The 23,415-nt window shown below is 34.2% G+C and overlaps 1 protein-coding gene, 1 long non-coding RNA gene and 1 pseudogene across 3 annotated transcripts; all 3 read left to right on the top strand.

Annotated features, from left to right (window-relative positions):
- The first annotated feature begins 2,285 nt into the window (after positions 1–2,285).
- Positions 2,286–3,641, top strand: LOC131001724 (uncharacterized). The gene is made up of 2 exons (XR_009094004.1): positions 2,286–2,792; positions 3,381–3,641. It is a non-coding gene; the product is annotated as an uncharacterized LOC131001724 (long non-coding RNA).
- Positions 3,642–10,973: 7,332 nt separating this feature from the next.
- LOC130998161 (uncharacterized) lies at positions 10,974–17,787 on the top strand (annotated as a pseudogene).
- A 2,930-nt stretch (positions 17,788–20,717) lies between these two features.
- LOC131001657 (uncharacterized) lies at positions 20,718–22,688 on the top strand. 2 transcript variants are annotated; one of them, XM_057928216.1, is made up of 2 exons: positions 20,718–20,874; positions 21,736–22,688. In XM_057928216.1, the coding sequence occupies exons 1-2, from the start codon at positions 20,858–20,860 to the stop codon at positions 22,523–22,525; spliced, it is 807 nt and encodes a 268-aa protein (XP_057784199.1). In that variant the 5' UTR covers positions 20,718–20,857; the 3' UTR covers positions 22,526–22,688. The 2 variants fall into 2 exon arrangements, with proteins under 2 accessions (XP_057784199.1, XP_057784200.1); XM_057928217.1 differs by having other exon boundaries at positions 20,721–20,874; positions 21,825–22,688.
- Positions 22,689–23,415: the final 727 nt, after the last annotated feature.

Below are 23,415 nucleotides of genomic sequence, written 5' to 3'. Positions count from 1 at the left end.
ATTATTGAGTAGTCAATAATTATTATTTCGAATTATAACTGACTTAGTAAAGTCATGTTATTTAATTTATATACGATAGAAATAGTATTTCTATTATTTACTTGAAGTCGTAATTAATTTTCGACTTATAAAACGAGTTATAAAATATGTAATTTATAGAGAGTTATAACGAAGCTTCGTTATATGAGAACCCGAAATTAGTATTACAAATACAGAATAAGGATTTTATTCATCACATTCATCTAGCACCTACACATTTCCACATCCATCTTACTCTTAAATAAATTGATGGTGTTGGAAACACTCATCATATGCCAACTATCCCACTAAACACTCATCATTCCACTAAACACTCATTATTCCACACACTCATCATTCCACTAAACACTCTTTACACCTTCTTTTGCCAGCCATCTTCTACACTTTAACATCTCAACATGCAATTAGCTTTTATTTAATCAAAATCAGCAACCAACATTCCTCCCATTCCTCCTAACATTCTGATCCAAGCTATACGTTCTTATGCTTGAATTATAATTCACTGATTCCAGCTTTCCAAATCAGTTTCCAAGATTTCCCAAAACAAGAAAGAGGTAATAAACGTCCATTAATTCTTCCAATTCTTTCATAGTTTTCAGATCCAAAATTTCATTGTTAAGCTTGGCTGAATAAATTCGCAGATCCAATTTTGGTGAATTCAGAAAGAAGATTTTCCTCATTTCCTACTCATATCAAGGTTACCTCCTACTTTACTTTCTCCATACATTCATTTGTTAAATTACAAAACTATGATTCAAATGAAAACAGATCGAACACACGCATCCATTACCACTTCTTTTAGACTATTATTGTTTCAATTACATCAGCTTATTACCATCAGAGAACCACCAACAGAATAATACACACGCACACATTTTACTATATTCTCTAATCTATTACATGTACAATCAGTTTTAATAAAAAGGAAATGAATGATTGAAAGAACAGATTTTTAAAACCCTAACTTGTTCTATATTTTGAATCTGGACTGAAAAATTTGGAGAGTTCCTTGTGTTTTGCTTGCGTGTGTGTTGTTCGAATCGTGAGAGGGGAAGGAGGGAGCAGCAGACGGCTGTTCGGCGCCGGCAACGGCGGCGCGGCGGCAACTGCCGTCCAGTCCCTGTTCTGCCAAAACGAGAGAGAAAGGAAAGGGGGAGAGATTAGATTATAACAAAAAAGAAGAGAAGGGAGAACAGGGGAGGGAGAGAGAGAGATAGGAGGGAGAACTTATCTTCTCCGGTGACGACGATGCGGCGGCATCGGCAGCGGCGACACGGCAGCGGGAGCACCGAGCTGTTCCTGGTCGGCCGGAAAAGAGAAAAAGAGGGGGAGCTCAGATCTGGAGCCTACCTTCCCGGCGAGGCAAGGCTCGGCCTCCACCGCGATTCCAGCAAGACGAACGACGGGAGCGGCGACGCTCGGCTCTTCCCCGTGAGTCCGGCGGTGGTTGTGGGCGGCGAAGATGGATGCGACGGTGGGGGTAGCCTCTGCTGCCCTATTCCGAGCAAGGAGCCGTGGCTCTGTTTTTCCGGCGAGATAGAGAGAGAAGAGGAGAGACCGAGAGTATGAGAGGGGGAGGGGAGATGCACGGCGAGGCGGCGCGCCGGAGGCGGCGCCGCACTCGACCGAGCAGAGAGAGAGTCGGGAGAGCCGAGAGGGAGAGTGAGAGTGGCTGTGTGTGTGCGTGTGTTATGTGTTTGTGTGTGTGGTGTATGTATGTATGATTAGGGTTAGGCTTGGGCTCAAAGCCCTTCTTGCTAGCTTGGGCCGAAAATTTTAAATAAGGGAATGGGCCGATTTTTATTTAATAAAATGTACTTGGCCCATTTTTATTTTAAATTATGTTGGGTATTTATTTAAATTGATTGAGGCTCATTTTAATTAAGTTTTGAACTGTTAATTGATTAATAAAGCCTACAAATTTTTGGCCTTATTTATTTTAAAATGTTTGAATTTTCACTAAATTAATTTAGTGAATTTAAATCTCTTGATTTAATTTTTAATATTTAAGGTTGGAACTATTTATTTTAAATGATGTCCGTTCTTTTATTTAATTTATTGTTGAACTTTAAAAAAAAAAATTGGGATTAAACCCTCATTTTTATAATATTTCAAGGCTTTTCGAGTATGGATTTTTAAATGGTTAAAATGTTTTATTTCATCTCAATGGATTTTAAAATGTTTTATTATTTATAAATGAATAATGGAATTTCTTATTTATTTACATGATAAAAAAAAATGTGGAATTGTGTTATAGAATGATTAAGTATATGATTTACTTTATCAAATGAGCTTGAGATTTAATTGAGATATTAAATTACTAAGCATGTGTTTATAAATGATTTATTTATTTAAGTGATGAAAATGTGCGAAGTATGAGAAAGCATGATTTATAATGATTAAATTTTCAGGGTGATAAAATATGGCTTGTTCTTAATTGATGGAGTACTTGACTAAATGACGGGTGTAGAGGGAGGTTATGGATTATGTACATGTTGATGTTCGAATAAATGGGTTCGAACCTATATGATAGTTACATGATAATTGGTTACATTTTATTGATTGAATGAAACGAGATTAATATGGATGCTAGAACCCTAAAACATTAAAAGATACCTTAGGCACGTAGAATTAGACTTTGTCTTATGACAATTTCTTCACGAACTTATCGACTCTTCATCAATGAAGGTCCGGGCGACAGAAAGTGAAGCAGAAGAAGAAACGACTCCACGCCAGCTTTAAGAACAATTGAGGTGGGCATTATTTTATTATTACGTATATAGAGATCCCCTGCGTGACGTAGGCCTCATATGCGAATATATATGCATGATATGTTTTGACTATTTATTCAGTTCTTATGAAATGCTTATATGTTTAATGCCCTTTATGAAAATGAAAATGTTATGAAAATGAAATGTTTATGAAATGATTGACTGCCAAAATGTTTATGTTTTTATATGTATCCTATCTGTGTTGGTTCGCCAACTTTAAAGGAAATCCAATTGGGATCCTATGCTAGACAAAGGTCGCTAGCTAGGGTTAACGTGTACACTCATGGAGACCGCGAGTCGCTTGCGACCGGTCTTGGCGTCCGTGGTAAGGAGGCCTCCTTCCCGGCGCGTGACAGAAAGGACAGATATGGATCATATAGACTGAAAATGGGATGCGCATCCACCTTTATGAAAATGAATGAAATGTTTTAGTAAGCGCAGGTCATTTATGAAAACCCCTGTGTGTTACTGTTATGGCAGTTCAATTTATATATGTATGCATGTTGTATTTTCGGCTTATGTCACTGAGTATTTTTATACTCAGCCCTGCATGTATTTCTAAATGTGCAGGTTGAGCAGGCGATGGAATGGATTGGTGTTGAGCGGATTTCCCTTTTGATGTTTATGTAATGAAACCTTGAGTATGCATCTCCATATGCATAACTCACACGTTTTTCCGCTGCAAACACTCTGAATTTGTTATCGTATTGTGGAACTTATTACTCCTTCATTTTGTTTAACTTTCATTTGGGGTTTAGTCGTTATGGCTGGCTCATTTGTTAATTACCTAAGTGGTTATATATATATATACCACTAGTTTGTTGTTATTAATGTCGGTTATTTGGTAAATCCCTTTTAAATTTCCATTTCTTATTGTTCACCCAAGTCATAACCCCGGTTAACCCGTCATTGGGATAGTGGGCTGTGACAGTCTATCAACATCCAAGGGTAAGAATGATACTTCACATAAATTTGGATAGATTTATCATGTTTATCATGAAGGTGTGTATATTTCATATATAAGTTATGAGAGTGGGTATTTTAAATTCTCACCCATGTAACATTATATTGTGATGTCGTACAATATTATATAAGTTTGTAACATGTCATGATATTAAAACCGGACAACATACTTTATAAGTATTTCATAATTATAATATTATAATGTGATGTTTTAATGTATATATCAATAATAATTCATAATATAATGTTGAGACATATGAGATTCAATAATGAAATCTCCCATTTAAATTGTGAAATTGTGATTCAATTTCATCAAATTGGAATTCATTAGTGAAATCTCAATTCGGGTGAAATTGAATACATTTTATTTTTGGTAAGTTTTCCATTCACAATAAAGTGAGACCATTACTCTACTTACAATACATTTAGTCAATTTATTAAAATCGTTGCGATTTAAAAGTGAATACATTTTATAAGGACACAAGGAATATTTATAAAAGGAAAAAAAGCACATTATCATTTTCCCAATATATATATATATATATATATATATATATATATAAAATATAAACAAAACTTATCAATAAAGGCAGAAAAGATAAACTGCTAATTAAACATATTGCAATAAATGATGGAATGTTCATTACTATATAACATTAATCTAGATGATATTCGAGTTATCATAGCCAATTATGTCATTTCTGAATGCTAATTTTGTTTATAATTGGTAATACACTGTTTATGGCAGCTTTAAACTAATAAATCCCATAGAAAAAAAACCCCATATATTTTATCATCTAATTCTTTTAGAAAATGAGTGAAGGCTGCAACAAAATATGATTAGAGAAATTAAGAATCTTAAAAAGTAAAAATTGCATTGTTGAGTCATGATCGTGAAATGAATAAGAAAATATGAAGTGGGGACTTCTCGAGATATAAACCCAACGTGGGGTGATTATGAAATCGAACCCACTTTCATTGATTGTGAAAATCAACAAAAAATAGTACAAAAAGGGATTAATAGTGTTTTATATTCTAAATTTTCAATATTTTTTATAAAATGTCTGCAATTTTTATTTTATTTTTTTAAAAAAATATTAAATCTTCATTTTTTTTATAAAATATCTCGCTAAACAAAATTCAATAATAGAATGATGACTTATCTCACATAATAAAATATTTTAGGAACTGTCGTTGTAAAAAACCATATTATAAATCACCATTGTTGGATAACGCTGAAAGTTCGGGGATTTTTGTCATTTTTATTTCATCGAATTTTGTATAGCCGAATATTTTATGTAAAAAATTGAAAATTCAAGATTTTTTAGGAGAAAATAAAAATTTAAAATATTTTATGAAAAACGCTGAAAGTTCGAAACATAAAATACTATTAACCCAAAAAAGAATTACAAATATAAAAAAATCGATTACGCTACGTCTAACAATTCCAAGAAAATATCGATTCTCATATGTGCTTTTGGCAAATAGAGAACATTATACATTATTATTTTGTTAATTTTTTCTTAAAATAGTTGTGTTGTAGTATGTTATATATATATATAGAAGAAGTGCTTAAAATAAAATATATTTTAAAATATAAAATAAAAATTATTTTTGACCCTTATTTATATATATATATATAGGGTTGGGGGGGCGGTTATTCAATAAACCACCCTTATTTTAAGAATTACGAACCAGCAAAAATGCATGAATTTTATGTATAACACGCATGAATAAACTGTATAAAGGCATGAATTGCGAAAAATAATTCTTTGCTACCTTTGGGATTCGAACTCAGGACCATGAATTTGTCCAACAAGGTGATGAATCAACCGTAGATCTTGATGATCTAAGGGCTGAAAATGGTTCCTAATTTATATTTTAAGAAGCGTTCTTATTTTAGCCTTCCCCTAGGGTTGGGATCTATAAAGAAGTAACTATATTTCGTTCTGAATAAGTCAATAAATTTACCGAATAAATCACGCGACCGCATGAATAGTTATTTTACTGAATAAACACGTACATTTTTCGTTCATGCGCTCGCGTGATTTATTCAGTAAATGTATTGAGTTATTCAGCCTTCGTTGTTTCCTTCTACATTTAGCATTCTTTATTGATCCCTTCCCTATATATATATATATATATATATATATATATATATATATATAGGAAGCGATTAAAATAAAATAACATTTTAAAATATAAAGTAAATTTCATTTTCAACTCTTAGATCATCAAGATCTACAATTGATTAATTACTTTGTTTGATAAATTCATAGTTCTGAGTTCGAATCTCATAAGTAGCAAAAATTTTAATTTTCTCAATTGAGACATTTACACAGCAAATTCGTACATGTTCTACATAGAATTCATACATTTACATACGATTTTTCTAAGATTAAATTTCAACCGTTAGATTATGGGTAGATCAATGGTACATATGTATTTCTATTTTATATTCTAAGAACTGTTTTTAACTTAGCCCTCACTTATATAGATATAGGTTCAATTAAGAACCATTAAATAAAATAAGAACGGAGAGTTATTTCCAATCCTTCGATCGATCATCAAAAACTATGATAGATGCATCATTTTGATGAATTAATGCAACACTTGGATTCAAATCTTGAAGAGAACACAATTTTATTTTTTTAGAATGCAATAAATTTAACAGCGCATGCATTAATCTTTACAGCAGATACATTAATTATAATGATTATACTCTATTTTTTTATTATTATTATTTTTCTTTTTTTCTTTTTTACTTAGGGAATGGGAATTAAGCAGTGGGGTTTAACTCTAGATTTTACTGTTTACGTATTTATAATTCTTGAAAAATCCGGCTAAGGTTTTTGTAAAAAATTATCAACGAAGATCACAATTAATTGTGAATAACTGATTCGCCTTAGATTTGCACTAAAAGATGCTTCGTGAATGAACTAATTCATGAAAGGTTCTATTACATAGGAGTATTCATCAAAGTCTAGCTACGTGTAAGTCTTTAGAAATGGATTATAGTAAAATTTGACAGATCTTTATTTGGTCTCTAATACTATTATATTAAATGACTACCTGCAAAAAGTTTAAGTCGAAAGCTTTTGGCACAACTAAAAGTTCAAAACCTAAAAGCTATATCGACTATACCGAGAATAAAATCGAAAACTCATATTCCCTTTTTTTTGTTCTTTTTTTGTCTTACAATTTATAGTAGTTGCAGTTTTTCCGTCATTAATTAATGAAAAGACAAACCATAAACAATTACTAGCTATTAACTTAAAAAAATTGATCAATATTCTCGCCATTTGTATCTAAAAGCAAGACCTTTTCAAGCTTCACTGAAAATAAGGACAATTAAAAAAAATGGAATTTTGAGAGTGAAAATGAGCAAAGAGGAGACAAGTAGAGGACCCAATTGAATATAAACCAAAGAATTGCGTGAGGATTTAGGATTTGATAAGAAAGAGAATAATGAAAGGCATGATATTTATATTACTTTTTATATAGGAAAATAGGTTGTAAAGGGTGCCTAATCAAAATGATGTAGAAACGTGCATGTGGCTTGAAACCTAAAAGCAATCAGAAAAACAAAAGTACAACCCTTAAAGCATGAGATTTAAAGCTAGGGGCTCAATGAGTGAACCCATTGATCATTGTTGAATATAATTGGACCACCATATGAGTATGATGTGAGGGACCATTATTTGTCTCAATATAAAATGGAATAACCAAAAGCTTATATTAAATTACTTCCATATATCGTGTATGCTATGTCTATATCGAATTATTTCTATTTTTTTTTCTTAAAGCCAGACTTGAAATGAATATATATGAGTATTAATTAAGTTTGACTCTAACTAGATCTATAAATATTGAAGTGCATGGACATGTGGATTATGAAATATTGTCCAGTAAAAGTATCTTTTGTATTCTTTAAGATGCATGATTCTAAGTTTCAATACAATTGCTGGCCTCCCAATATTCAGTACAATTGAAATATTAGGACAACTCTAATTAATTTTTACTCGAATACTCAAATTTGGATAATTGCTTCAATATAGCTTTCGGTAAGGAAGCATGTAAATGCTAACGTTACAGAGTGCTACATTGTCCAAAGCATTCATGTTGCATATATTAATATTACACGAACTTCCGTCTTTTATGGAGGATCTTATTCATGTTTCATGTGTGTGTTTTTAATAAAATGAGTTTTAAATTGTTTGAAAAATAAATGAAATTACTAAATAAGTAATAAATTGTTGTTAATATGAAATTATTTTCCAAATAAGATCTGGGTTTAAATATCTAAGAATTTTAAAATTAATACGTAATTCTAGGAATTAAAATTTAAACTTAATAATGATTTCAAAATAAAAATACAATAATAAAGAATGCAAAAAGAGTGTTGCGGATTTTGGTGAAAGGTTTGGGATCATTATTTTGTAAATTTTTGCTTAAATTTTGTAAACAAAAGGTTTCGCTAGCTACCATCAATCACTTGACATTCGTTTTGGCTTTGTCAATATGATTAGCCCAAATTGTTAATTAGAACAATCCATTAAATTCATACATACACTCTTTAAACAAGCATTGTTTGAACTTTGAACCATACTTATTTGATGTGTGATATTACATTCTTCCGTTGCATGCAGGGCCGGAGCTACGGGTGGGCAAGACATCCATGACATTTTCAAAAAGTGCATGCAAGTATATTTTCTTAATTTTATAAATATACTATTATATAAAAAATATGATTTTATCTTCACTGTTGTCAAGTCTTGGAGTTGAATCGGCGTTTTGATGAAGTGAATATATAATTAATTTATGCATGTTATACTTGGATCATGTAGATTCATTTTTTGAATTTGATATTGAAAATTACTTTGGTTATATATTTTTTTCGTCTTAATTTTTTAAAGTTGCTTTGTATGAGTTTGAAAGATAATTTTTGTAATTTAAATGACATTGGAATTGTGTTAATGTAATTTAATTTAATTTTTTATTTTTTATTGAGAAAAAAGGGGATTTCCCTGAGTCGAGTCGAAAGTCTGACTCCGCTCCATATACTTTATGGAATAGTGAGAGAATCAAATTAATACATACATGACCGAATCGAAACTGTTACTTACAACAGGAGAAAATTAAATTACTTTTACTACCATTCTTAGTTAGATTGTAAGACCTACGTTGCAAATTTACCTAAAATATTAATCAATGGATCTGTATAATCATAAGTAACCTTATAATTGGAGTGTTGGGCTGTAATGGGCTAAGACGGATGAAAAGCCCAAATCCAATACCGATTAGCTTTTCCCTTGGCCTTTGTGTTTGTAATTACTTGCTCTAATTTTGGCTCAGTAATGTCTACTAGGGTACTAGCATTATGAAAATTTCCATTAAATAAAATAACATAATAAGTCCGATGCATATATTTTATGAATCTCGAATTATACAAGTATAATTTCTTTTTCGATCTTGACAAACAGTTATACTAATTAACGTCAGCAAATTTATCAAAAATCATATTCATCGTCAAAAACTTAACTCGCAAGTTTATGAAAAAAAAATACTGTAACTAAAGCATTTTTAACAACTTTTTGACTAATATTATCCTTATTGCGTATGCACATAACAACTTTGCCTTTTGTCTCATGTTCTTTTTTCCACTCCACCTTCCATGACGATTATTGATTATGATTTACATTTATCTAAAACCAATTTTTTAATATTTCGGATAGTTTGTGCTCGCGCACATATAGATATATAAAGAATTCTTTTAAGGAATATATATTGAGAATTAATCAAAACGCAATCATTTTGATTGTTAAAGTCTTAAAGATACTAAATTGACAAATGAAGTGAACAAATAAATAAGAAAAGAGGGGTACAATCGAATGTACCGTACAATCGGGTTGCACCCTTTCACTTAGACTCTAACGCACACCCTGATTCGTTAGGCAGCAATTATAAAATTCTCGATTTATTTTTTCTAATACTTTGTGTAAGAATTTGTAAGACTAAATTTATAAGTTGTATCGCCATGACTCTACCTCCCAGTCCCAGCTGATTGGTTTAAATTGGATACCTCAATAAATTAAATGAAACAGAAAGGTGTTGTTTACTACTCTGAAACTGGAATATAATAATTGAACATCATTCAATTTTATTGGTTAATTATTTTTGCAAACAAGGTTTAAGATAATTGTCCTGACATGTGCAATTACATTTACTAGCAAACAACCAGTACAACTACTAGCCCCCTAAAAACTTGTCCTGACATACATTTTATTGGTTAATTATTTCATTGTTATAATTAAGTTGTTCGTTGCAATTGCAACTCACGAATCTCAAGTTAATTTGGCCAAACCTCTTATTAGATATATATATGTACACGTAGAATAACAATGCAGTGTGTACAAACAAAACAGAAAAAAAAAACAACTTAATTTCTTCGTCTAGAATAATCACTTTTATGTATGAAAATGAAAATATTATTATACGATTTCCGTAAGTGATTAAAATGTTCATAAACGATCCCACTAGCTATTAATATGTTCATATATCATTACAAAAATTATAAAATGGTAATGCACAACAAAATTATTCATTTTTCATAATAAAACTTCAATACACACTTTAGTCTCGTCTTACATTAATATACTCTATATGTTTGAAAAAAGATTCCAATGTAGTGTTCGATAATCAAGAAAGAACTAAATATGATTACTATTATAGTTGAATAGGTAAACTTGTAGTACAACATGATTACTAAATCCATTGAAATTGAAAGGAATTTCTATGATCATAATAAAAATTTGACGTGTCACTATTTTTTTCTTCAAAAGAAAAGTTTCCCTTGATTTCCTTTCGTAGGCGAGGCTTTCAATTGGAGCAAGGTTCCAAACACTCGCTCTCAAAATCCCATTACGTGTTCATGTCGTCTAGCGGTGTAATGACGTAAATGCCCCCACAATCAGACATGAATTCCATGTGCTAACGTGGCATTTTGTGTATGTTGTCGTGTAGGAAGGAGGGCAGTTTGGTAGGGACAAATTAAGGTTATTTAGATCTCACCGTCAACTTCTCGCAATCTTCGGATCATACGTTGTCTGCTTCCACGTGTCCCCCTCGTTCAAATTCAGTCCACCGGCCCATCATTTAATCCATTTATTTTTTTCATTTTAAATTTGTCAGTTTTGTTTCTTTTTAAAGTAACCGTCTATTTCTATTTGTTATGTGCTATTTATATCTTATTTTATCCAAACAAAAAAGAAAGAAACTGTCTGTAATCGTTAACCAAATCAACCGTTGCTGCCTTATTATATGCTACAAAAAGAAAATTCTCACTCTTGTTTCTCTCTCTACTCCCTCACTCCACTTCAATTTCCGTTGCTCATTTCCCTTGTCTAGTTTGTAGAGAACTAGTTTCTGCAGTAGTATTTCGAAATTCAGTTTAATTCGGATTCGATTTGTGAATAATTTGGCGGATCTTTGTGGATATGTCTGTTTTCGTGAAGAAACTCGTTGAAAAGGCTTCTATGAAGAAGGTAAGATTTTCGGACCAACTCATTCTCAGTTTCCTCGTTTTATGCTGTTTGCTCTACATTTTGAATTCAGTTTGAGTTGTGTTCGTATCTTCTTCTATGCTAGTTGTCAGTTTCCGAGCCTTCAATTTCTTTGAGATTCAATTTAAGTTTTCTTTTTCATTCCTTTGTATTTCAACTGATCGTTTGGTGTGGGAGTTGTGATCAACTGAAAAAGAGTTGAAGTTGCGATTTTTTTTTACCAGTGAGTTGCAACGTTATTTGTTTGTGAGGATCTTGTGTTTATGATGGATTTCTCGGAGATGGAAAGAATTAATTTATTTTGGTAATTTAGTTTTAAAAAAATTGATATGGAAATCGAAGTTGATTTTTGCATTCAAGTTTGTAATCAATATGTTTTGCCTTTTGGAAGCTGTAGTAACTTCGATATAGTCTGTGTGCTTCAATTCACTTGACTTTGTTATGAAGGGACGAGAATTTCTATTTTTAGTCAAAATGCATTTCTTAAAATCGCTTTTCGTTCCAGAATGTTATCTAGGTAATGCAGTCTTTCTAAAGTCAAACCATAATGTTGTGTGATATAACGTCTGCCTCAATTTTTAGAAACGTCACTTGAATATCTGTATAGCATAAATATAGTAGTAAATGTTTTCACATCTTATTCTGTTACTTACTCACCAACAAATAAGTAATTGTATTCATGTCTTAATCAAAAAGATATTGTTAGTAAAATGGGTAGAATTTGAAGGAATAAAATGATTAGAAATTCAATGCTTGTTTTTATGACATAGGTGACAGCAACTGCGCTGGCCGAAGTATCATGTCACCCTCTGCAATTATATGTATCTTTTAGTAGGGATTAAGTCATAATTGAATTTAAATCACAAAATTCAAAATCTCGAATATTCAGTCTACGATTCATGTCCGACTATGGAAATACTTATCTACAATGCTGGGGAGGTTACTTGAGATTATGTAATGTTTGTGCTGTTGACAATAAAAAAACACGTTTACATTTTCCTGTGCAGCATTCAGGATTTTCAGACAGTTTGAGACCCGATGATGTAAATCCTCGTTTGGTTTTTCACTATGGGATTCCTTCAGGTTCTGTGCTCATGGCTTACGACTCTATTCAACAAATTCTTGCTGTTTCAACTAAGTAAGTATATTATCCAGCATTTCATTAAAGAATTATGGAAGTTTATGTTATTATTTGTATGTTGATGTTTCCGATGCTTTAAATGGTACAATCAGAGATGGACAGATAAAATTGTTTGGCAAAGAAGGCGCACAAGCTCTACTGGAATCTTCAGAAACGATACCTAGTAAATTTCTGCTGGTACGCTCCTCACTAGGTCCCAACTGGCATCATATTGTGTTCATTTTGCAGAGGCATCCTATTACATTTCATCTGTTCACAATATCGATAACTTACACCGAGTAATAGTTTTTGTTGACAGTTTATCGGAGAACCAGGGTATTCTTTTAAATGTAAATGTGAACAACCAAATTGAGGTCAGTTGGTTACTTGACAATCTCTGGATTTATTTGAGGAACACATTTCTCTCGATTTTTGTAATAATTTGTGTTATTCATTCATAGGTCTGGGATCTCGACAACAAGTGTCTGTCTTCTGTCCATCACTTTGGGAAGGAGATCACCTCATTCATGGCCATGCGCAATGGAGCTTTCATGTACTCCACCCAAATTATTCATGGAACTCATTTTAATGCAGACAATCCATAGATTTTTATTCCTGTGTTGATCTTGGCAGGTACATCGGAGATTCGTCTGGTGATGTGTCCATCTTGAGGTTACACGAAGAGCCATGCCGTATTGAACCCATGAAATACCATATACCTCTTTCCGTATCTTATGGTAGGGGTATGCAACTTTTTATTTGATATGATTAGAGCATAATATTTTACAAATAACCAACTTCTTTTTCCACCTATCCTTGAAGCATTTCTCTATCTTTTACAGGCAGGGCAAACGATGTTGGAAGTGATATTGCAGCAAAGCACGTGCTTCCTCAACCGACAGCTGAAAATAAAAGGTAGTCTGTTTGCATGTAACTATATCTGTTTTATTCTTCGGACGTCTATTTAATTTTCTAGGCAATAAGAACTGCTGAATTGTAACTTTTAACAATTGATGCCAAGTGGTAACTTTTGCCATGTAATGTTGTGTCGTTCCAACAGTCCAACCTTTGAGATTTATATGAACCCTCTGCTTAATTTTCGAGATAGTATGATTTATTTTGATTGTTACAATGACTATGGACTGAGATCTTTCATGTTCTGTCAGGGTGCTTATTATCTATTCTGATGGTGCTATTACATTGTGGGGGATACGAGAAAGCAAAGCCGTATTCACAAATTCCGGTGGTACCACTATGCTTCAAGAAGCAAAGAGAGTAACTGGCAGCATGTTGGGCCTGCTCTGGTGGAACTAAAGTTGTCGTCGGGTACAGCAACGGAGATATAATCCTATGGTGTGTTCCATGTCCCGCAGATTCAGATGCCGAACAAGCTGCAGCTCAAATTACTCCAATCTATAAGCTAAATCTTGGATATAAAGCAGAGAAAATTCCAATAGCCAAGTTAAAATGGGCCGATGTAGATGGAAAATCAAGCCGACTATATGTTTTGGGCAGCTCCGACAGTAACGCCACAAGTTTGTTACAGGTACCACAAGTTTTAGGCTATTAGCTCCGTGATGATTGAGTTTTCAGAGTTGCTTTACAGATTTGATCAATGAAATTAATGGAATGTCGCAGGTAGTTTTACTGAACGAGCAAACTGAAACGCGCACTATTAAATTAGGGCTCCATCCTCGTGAGTTGGTGGTGGACTTTGAAATTACTATGAGCTCCGATCAAAACAAGCATAGACATGATTCTCTTCTTTTGCTCGGAAGGTCTAGTCACGTCTACATCTACGATGATTCTTTAATCGAAAGGTACCTTGCGCAGAGCCAAAGTAAATCATCTCCTTCGCTTCCGAAGGAGGTGATGGTCAAGCTACCATACGGTGATTCAAGCATCACGGTAGCTAAATTCATAACGAGTATCCCCTGCATGCCTTCTTCTGCAGACGAGGTAAGCATGAGTTCGCAAAAAATGAAGTTGGCTGGCGAGACTATGGTTTACGAGGACTTCGGACATTGAGTTTCTTTGCTTCTTGTTTTGTAGGACTTCAGCATGCTGGCAAAAGACAGTTTGCCACTTTTTCCCTTTGAAAGAAGCATAAAAGATGGAAGCAACTCGGTCTCGACTACTTTTACTCCGTTTTCGAAGGCTAAGAACCTGCTTATTACAGGACATAGCTCTGGGGCAATTAACTTCTGGGATGCTTCTTGCCCACTTTTGCTTCCGGTAGCTTCTATAACCCAACAGGTATTCGAGTGGCTTTACTGTAATGGTCTTCAATGAACTAGCATCTTTTTTTCGGTAGTTAATATGATAATTCAATCTATTGATTGTCCTTTTATTTTCACTTGCTTCTGCAGAGTGATAATGACTTTTCTTTGAGCGGCATCCCGTTGACAGCACTGCATTTCAACTATGACTCGCGCATTCTCGTGTCCGGAGATCAAAGTGGAACTGTAAGCAAGTCCTCTTGTTATGTGTTTTATGGGGTTCCGTTGGTGCACAGATTTTTCACTTGTAGTGCTTTATGCAGGTTCGGATTTATACGTTTAAAGCAGAGACGTTTTCCCCGCCAAGCTCGTTTATGTCCTTACAAGGTACTTGGGATCATCCACCTTGTTCCTATAAATCAACTGGATCTTAAGCCAACTTTCTGCTTTTAAAGAAACTTCACTCATAAATTGTTCAAGTAGTTCCCCTACTTAAATATGGTGGTTCCCAGGTAGTTCGAGGAAAGGAAGCAGTAATGTTCATTCGTCGAATCAAAGTTGTGAAGGTCAATGGTGCAGTACTCTCTATTACGACAACAGGAAATCTAAAACAGCTTGCTATTGGGTCTGATCAAGGATATGTAAGTTCATCTTTTTCAGTTTGTTTTCGTTTCTTGTCGTCTAGCTAGCCACTCCTGAAACACAAAATGCAGTAGATGACCATGAGTATCTAAAAGTCTGAAATTTATGTATTGTATCTTCTGCACACAGGTGTCGTTAATCGATCCAGATGGTCCCAGTGTGTTGTATGAAAAACACATTGCCAGCGAATTCTGCACTGGGAATATCTCGATGCATTTTGAAACTTGCAGCTTCCATGGCTTTGAGAAAGATGTTATAATTGTGGCAACAAAAGATTCATCTCTTTTTACACTCGAGAGGGATACGGGAAATACACTAAGCTCTGGTGTGGTCCGACCTAATAAACCAGCGAAAGCTTTGTTTACTACGGGTTCTTGGTGAGTGAACCCCTTCTTCTTCTTTTTCTTAGATTTTGAGGACTAAAATAAAGAATTTCGATTTTCTAGATTGCTCTTACAGAGGATCTAGCATGCCTGATGCTATAGACGTCAACAGCATTAGTTCCGACAACTCAACTCTGAAGCAATCATTTCTATTGCTATGCACTGAGAAATCAGTGTATGCATTTTCCTTATTGCATTTAGTCCAGGTATGCACGTATCCGGCTGTCATGTAATCAACGTAACATATTCAGAAAGGTTGACTAAAGCTGCTCTTACAATGCCCGTACGTATCTACAGGGTGTCAAGAAAGTGATGTACAAAAAGAAATTCAGTTCCCCTTGTTACTCGGCATCAACGTTTGGCTCTCCAGATGTCGGACTTATACTTGTTTTTGCCAGTGGAAAAATCGAGATTAGGTGATATTTCCTTGCTTGCTTACCCTTATTCGTGCCATACTAAATGTTTCCAATTTGTTGAATGATTGAATTTGGCTAACCTGATTCTTACTTGTGTTGATGTGAAACTTCAGATCCCTGCCAGAATTGTCTCTTGTGAAAGAAAGTTCAATAAGAGCGCTCACATTTTCGACTTCTAGACCTTTCTCCGTTTCTGACATTGTAGTGTCGTCATCCCTTGATGGCGAACTCATCATTGTAAGTCTTCAGCATTACTTTTATCGCTCAACAGTTACCTTAAAAAGACTGCTAACATACTTGTATTTACTCTGAACCAGGTTAACGGCAATCAGGAGTTGGTTTTCGTCTCAACTTTGCTTCATGAGGCTTATAGGTAGATAGCTCTCACATATGATCTAGTTCCCTATTCTGCTTTTGTGATCTTTGGTTTTGTATAAGGAAATTAAAATTGCGCGTCGCTATTGACTTATTCCATCACAGATTCGTGGGCTCGGTCTCCATGGTTCTAAAGAAAAACCTTGTAAATGCTCAAGGGCTCATCTATACACCGCCCGTGAAAGAGAAGAAGAAGGTACGTCGTTTGCTAGATAGAACACCGTCGTCCATCATATTGATTGTGTCTGTCTGGTCCAACTTTTCATTTTGTTCAACTGATGTGTTTTGACAGGGCATATTTGCCTCTGTGATAAAAGACAATAAGAGTTCAAAATCGAGGAACGGGCATGAGGTGGAAACCGAAGATTGCAGACAAAGTATTGAAGAACTGTGTACCATATTTTCGACGTCCAACTTTGCAACGGAGATTGAAACCGAGGAGAAGAAGATTATGAATGAGGAGTTGGATATAGGTATTTGCTTCTTTGGTTTTTTATTGTTGTTTTGCAAGTCTAAGCTTTCTGTTTTGTCCGTGGCTTAGATGACATCGAGATCGAAGAGCCGAAAGAGAGAGCGAGAGTGATGGCAGGGCTAAATAGACAGAATATTACAAATACATTTCAAGCAATTAAAGGTAAGTGTGATCCAGTGAAAATTAGTGGTAGTTACAAGAGTTTAGGAGTGGTTTCATTTTTGTGATGTCAGGCAAATTGAAACATACAAAGGTGAAGAGTGAGAAAGCAGCAGGTGTTAATGAGGAGGAGAAAAGTGGTGCTGCTGTTGATCAGATTAAGAAAAAATATGGCTATGCTTCATCTGTGAGTGGAGTTTATAAAAAAAACAGCTATAGTTAGATGTGAAGAAGGATCTGATTTTGTAACCTAAATGCAGGAGTCGGGTGCTGCAAATGCGGCCAAGGCCAAGCTGAGTGAGAACTTGAAAAAGTTGCAGGTAACAGTAGTTGAATATTCATTAAAATTAAAATATTAAAGTAATTAAGTTGGTGATTTGTTAATGTTATGATGTGGGCAGGGAATCAGCTTGAAAACAACGGAGATGCAGGATACAGCGCGTTCCTTTTCTTCCATGGCCAAAGATGTCTTGCGCTTTGCTCAAAACGATCAAAAGTGATCAAATTTTTTGCATTTCAAAATTTTTTTTTTAATGTAAAAGAATGTGTGTACTTCTTGTTTTGTAATTAATTGATTGTACAATATCAAGAATCTTGGTTCGAACATACGGTGGTGGAGGATACGATACAAGAAAAAAGAAAAGGGATATCGACTGTTTGCACGCACATATTTCAAATTGAGTCTAACTTGTGAAATAACCATATTGAACAATGAAATTCAATATTTGACTATCCATCTAAAAATTACGGAGTATAAATTTTGACATTTTTTTACGTTTTAGGACTATTTTGCTCTTAATTAGGACGGATCAGATTCGGATTTGCGCGCGAGTTAGGTACACTTGACACTATTAGTGCCAAAAGTGTCAATTTACTTTGTTTTTTTTTTTTTTACTTTTGGCATTAATATTGTTATTTGTGCCAAAAGTACCAACATAAATTTAAAAAAAAAAAATCCTAAGCAAATTGTTGGTACTTTTTGCACAAATGACAATATTAGTGCCAAAAGTATATGACACTATTGGTACTAATATGGTCACTAATACCATTCATGCAACACAAATAGACGTGATTATTTGCACTAATATAGTCACTAGCACCATTCGTGCAGCGCAAATGAATAAGTGGTATAAAGCGAAAATCAAGAAAGATGCAGACATGTGAAGGAGTTCTGACGAACATGGCGAAAATTATATGACAAATTAAGGCAACACACTAAAACAATGGTGATTCGGGTATTTCGCAGAGCTGAAATTTACCACTACATGATCTTGTCAAAGCATTTAAGCATGATTAAGAAATTTATATCTCATCATTTGAGCAAAATTATTATTTACACGATCTTTGATTATATTTATGAAATTATAATTCTATCTTGTGAAGCTGCACAACTTCTGCATATGTGCTTAGATTTGAAATATAAAATAATTTATAATATGAAGTTGCACACTCTTCTGCATATGTACTAAGACCTGAAGTATGAATTATTGAACTTTTCTTTATTTAATAATCATATCATATCAGTCTTGAGTGACTATTTAGCACTGTGATACATTTATTTGCTCTCTCAACTCTATAATATGTTTTGAGTAAATAACTCATATATTACTAAATAAGGGATGCGTATATACCCATGTACCCTATTCTATGAAAATAATGAAATCTTTTATGCAAAAGTATAAACATTGTAGAGCTAACATGCATGTATACTCAAATCACGCCTTTTTAGGCTTCATTACGCCTGCCCGGGCTCAATTAGGACTGCCGAGGCTCATTCACGGCTTTTTTGGCTTCATTATGCCTGCTCAAGCTCAATTACACCATTCTAGGCTCCAAACACGCTTCCCAGGCTCAAACATGCCTTTTTACGCTCAATTATATCTGACCAGGCTCCATTACACCTGACCATACTCATTCATGCCTTTTTAGGCTCTGTTACGACTGTCCAGGCTTAAATACATTTTTTAAGGCTCAATTACGCCTGCTCGAGCTCAACTACGCCTGTCCAGGCTCACTTACACTTTTTCAGGCTCAATTGCGCCTAGTCTTCATTAGGGGTGTGCATTCGGTTATATGGTTCGATTTTTGCTAAAACCAAACCAAATCATATTTTAATTCGATTTGGAAAAAAAAATCGAACCGAACCGAATTAACCGAAATTTTCATAGTTAAAACCGAACCGAACCGAAAAACCGAATTAATCCAAAAAAAATCGAAAAAACCAAAATTTTGAAAAAAAAATTCAAAAATCCCGAAGAAAAAAAACTATTAAATTAAAAAATATTTGAAGTTAGATATTATATATATATATATATAATAAATATAATTCGGTTTTTTGGTTCTATTCGGTTTTAAAAAATCCGAACCGAAAAACCGAAATTTTATGAAAAAATAAACCGAACCATATTTTAAAATTTCGATTTGGATCGGTTCGGTTATTCGGTTTCGAATTTTTTGCTCACCCCTAGTCTCCATTACGTCTGCCCAGGCTCAATTACACTTGCCTAAGCTCACTTACACCTTTGGGGCCTGCTTACGCCTTTACAGGTTTACTATGCCTTCACAGGCTTGCCTACACCTTTACAGGTATGCTTATGCCTTCACCGGCCTTCCTGCGCCTTTATAGGCTCGCCTACCCCTATAGGGACCCTCCTAAATCCTTACGGACATTAGCAATGCAACATTGTCAATGTTCAGATATCTAAGAAAAATCAACTATGAAAAGACTATTCTATACAAAGTAAGCGTATCACACTTATTAGTCAATATTTAAATATTGTTTTTGAAGCGACAATATTTAAATATTTAACTGTGAAATATCTAATAAATGCAATTAAAAATAGTTATGAGTGAATTTAATGTCTAATACAATTATAGATAAAAGGCATCCCTTGAATAGATTTAGGGGGTGTATTGGTTTGGATTATGTTGGTTTTTTTGGACTTTAAAAAGTCTATGAATTTTCGTGGATTTAGGAGATCTATAGACTCTATGCAGAGTTTTGCTGCCTTTTTTTTTCATGAATTTTCATCGACTTGATAGGAATTAGGAAGGCAGCAACCCAACGCCGGTTGGAGCCCAGCTACCATTGGAAACGGAGCAACCCAGCGGCGATCGATGCCCAGCGACCGCTGGAACTAGAGCTGGAGCCCAGCAACTGCTAGAGCTCAAAGCATTAGCGCTCGATGGCGCTCACCCGGCGCTGAGATGTTTGATGCTCAAAGCGCCAACGCTTGTTGATCTCGAGTGAGCGCTAGACAGAAGAGAGGTGAAAGAATCCATAGAAATCTCGTGTGATGAGATGAGATTTCTCTCTTTGTATTTTTGAAGGTTAAAATCCATTAAAATCCATAGATTTTTGGATGCCTAAAGATTTTTTAAGACTTTTTTAAATTCATATTGAGTACCTTTAGATTTTTGAAAACTTTTAAAATTTTCGATTAAATACCCCGAACTTTCAAAGGCTAAAAAAATCCTACAAACTCTACAACCAATACACCCCGTCGCCCCCTTAAAGTTAATAAAATCAAAAGATTAATGAACGTCCAAACACACCCTTAAAATAAATTTCAGTGGGAGGGGTATTTCTGTAATCTCGCTAGAGCCCGCTAATATAGTAATTCCGGCTAGGGTTTCTAATTTCCCCTGTTTCTCTCGTGGAGAAAAAGGCTCTCACTCTGATCTGACGTTTCTACTTCTTCACGACGCCGTATTAGCTTCTGTCTTCGCCGCTGCCATGTACGGCCACAGGGGGTAAGGACGTTGTCAATTTTGAAAATATTTTGTATAAACGAATGCCTATCTATTGATTTATATGCTACTGATTTGCGAATTTATATTCTGTGGGTGTTGGAAATTTTTATTCAGAATTTCCGGGGTGAAATTGTTTTAGGGTTTTTTTTTTTATAATTGTGTTAATTTATGATTGCATCGGTACTTGTATGAAATAAAGGTTTCCTTTTTATAGATGCGAGTGTTTTTTTCAGATTCTGGCGAATTTGGGTTTGTTTTATGTGTAGATTCTACGCTTAATGGGTGAGAAATTGACCAATGTTTGTACTTTTAGAACTATGTCACCAGTTTTGATTCTTGATTAAAAAGAAATTGGTTTTTTAGGGTTTTTTCTTTTTCAATTATTTGTTTAGGCTACTAGGAAATTGAGGATAACTATGCTTTTATGCTATTACACTTTTTATAAGTGGTCGTAGAAACTGTTATGAAAGATAACACTTAATTTGTTTTCCGCAACTCTAAATCCCATCCACTGTTGTTCTTGATTGTTATAAAAATGCAAAAGTTGTGCTTCAAAGTGCTTCCCATGATAGATAAGCTGCATTTTTTTCTTATTAAAATTTTATACTGAATATATAACATTAAACATTACTAGTATGTTCCATTTATCTGAACTGGTGGTTTGCTTGGTGAATCATTGTTATCATGTATGTTTGACCAAATCCTTGCTATTTAATATCGATTAATATCTATTTCTGCAACTGGGTTCATGAGTTAACATTAAGCTTGAGATGTAATAGAAAAGCTAGATGGGTTGGGAATGGCTTATATTAACAAGGTTGAGTGGGGGGTTTTTCCTTCCTTGGGTATGGATAATTGAAGGGCATTGTTTGGGAGCGGGGGGGTGTCGGACGGGTACGAGATCGGCTCAAAGAGACCAAGAATGATGGAATCGAGTCCCTACTTCGCAGTGAGGAGCAGCAGCAGTTCGATCAGTTACCAAACACAAGGCTACGACAACAGATATCCGCCTTCGTCATCTTTTCCCGTGGTTCGTCTGAGGGGCCTCCCATTCAACTGCACTGATGTTGATATTTTCAAGTTCTTTGCCGGACTTGATATCGTGGACGTCTTCTTGGTCAACAAGGATGGGAGATTCTCCGGCGAGGCGTTTGTTCTCTTTGCAGGGCCTATGCAGGCTGATCTTGCTCTCCGGAGGGACCGGCAGAACATGGGAAGACGATACGTGGAGGTATTTAGGTGCAAGAAGCAGGACTATTACCATGCCATAGCATCCGATGTGAAAGAAGGATTGCATGGTAGCACCGACCACTGTGGTTCCCCGCCACCCGTCCGCCGCAAGAGGTCTCCGGAAAAGGATAGAATGGAGTATACAGAGGTCTTGAAGATGCGAGGCCTCCCTTACTCTGTGAGAAAGTCTGAGATTTTGAAATTCTTCGAAGACACCACCATGACTGTGAAGGAGGAGAAGATTCATATCGCGTGCCGATCGGACGGGAAAGCTACCGGGGAGGCGTATGTGGAGTTTGGTTCGGCTGAAGAGGCAAGGAAAGCCATGTCTAAGGACAAGATGATGATTGGATCAAGATACGTGGAACTATTTCCTTCAACACCTGAAGAATTGAGGCGAGCTGCATCTAGATCACGTTAGTGAATCAATAGATTTCAACTTCTTCTTCTTGCCTCTCTTGTTAACTCTTACATTATGTTAGCTCACCCATTTTAGTTATTACATTGAAACTTGAGTTTTGAGTTTGTGTATTTTCCCTAAATCCCTTGGTAGGAATGAAGTGATGCTCGAAAATTATCAACTAGTGCCATTTTACTAGAAAAGTTGTACGAGCTAGGAACCTCTTGTGCTGCACACACACACATATCTATATTGGGATTTAGTGAAAATTGTAAAATTATCTTTTAAGGATTAATTAGAATAATAAAATACATACTCCTATATACTTATGAACAACAATTATCTCTATGTCATAATTAATTACTTACAATATAGATCTTATTTCAAAATTATAATGATAAATTATTAGCGTTTATGATTTTACAATTTTAATTAGCCAATTAACTAATTAGATTAAACTATAATTAGTTATAAATTATCTTTGATTGCTACAAAGGATCTGAAACTTCAACTGGTTAAGATGTTCCACTAGATGCATGGCCCCGACCTCACGTCTAATATTTGATCGTCAATTAGTTATGTAAGTTAAATATATCTTATTTTAGAATTAATAATATAATTATAAATAAAAGTATATAATATATATAATATATAAAAGATGAGTTTTTTCCCTCCCTTTTTTTCCTCTTCTCCCATCAATTTTTTTCACTATTTTTAATATAATTTTAATTATTTTATAAATATCGTCAAATTTGATTTATGAAGAAATATTCAATATGCATCTTAAGTTTAAGTTCGTAACAAAATCTTTAATATAGTATAAAAATCATCAAAATAAATTTAAAAAGAATAGGTTATTAAAATTTCAAAATATTTTATTTTCTTTCTCTATATTAAAGTTTACAATTTTT

This window comes from Salvia miltiorrhiza, chromosome 8 (assembly GCF_028751815.1).
Source record: "Salvia miltiorrhiza cultivar Shanhuang (shh) chromosome 8, IMPLAD_Smil_shh, whole genome shotgun sequence".
Classification (NCBI taxonomy): Eukaryota; Viridiplantae; Streptophyta; class Magnoliopsida; order Lamiales; family Lamiaceae; genus Salvia; species Salvia miltiorrhiza.
The sequence above is the reverse complement of the archived record's forward strand: the minus strand, read 5'-3'. Positions and strand labels throughout refer to the sequence as shown.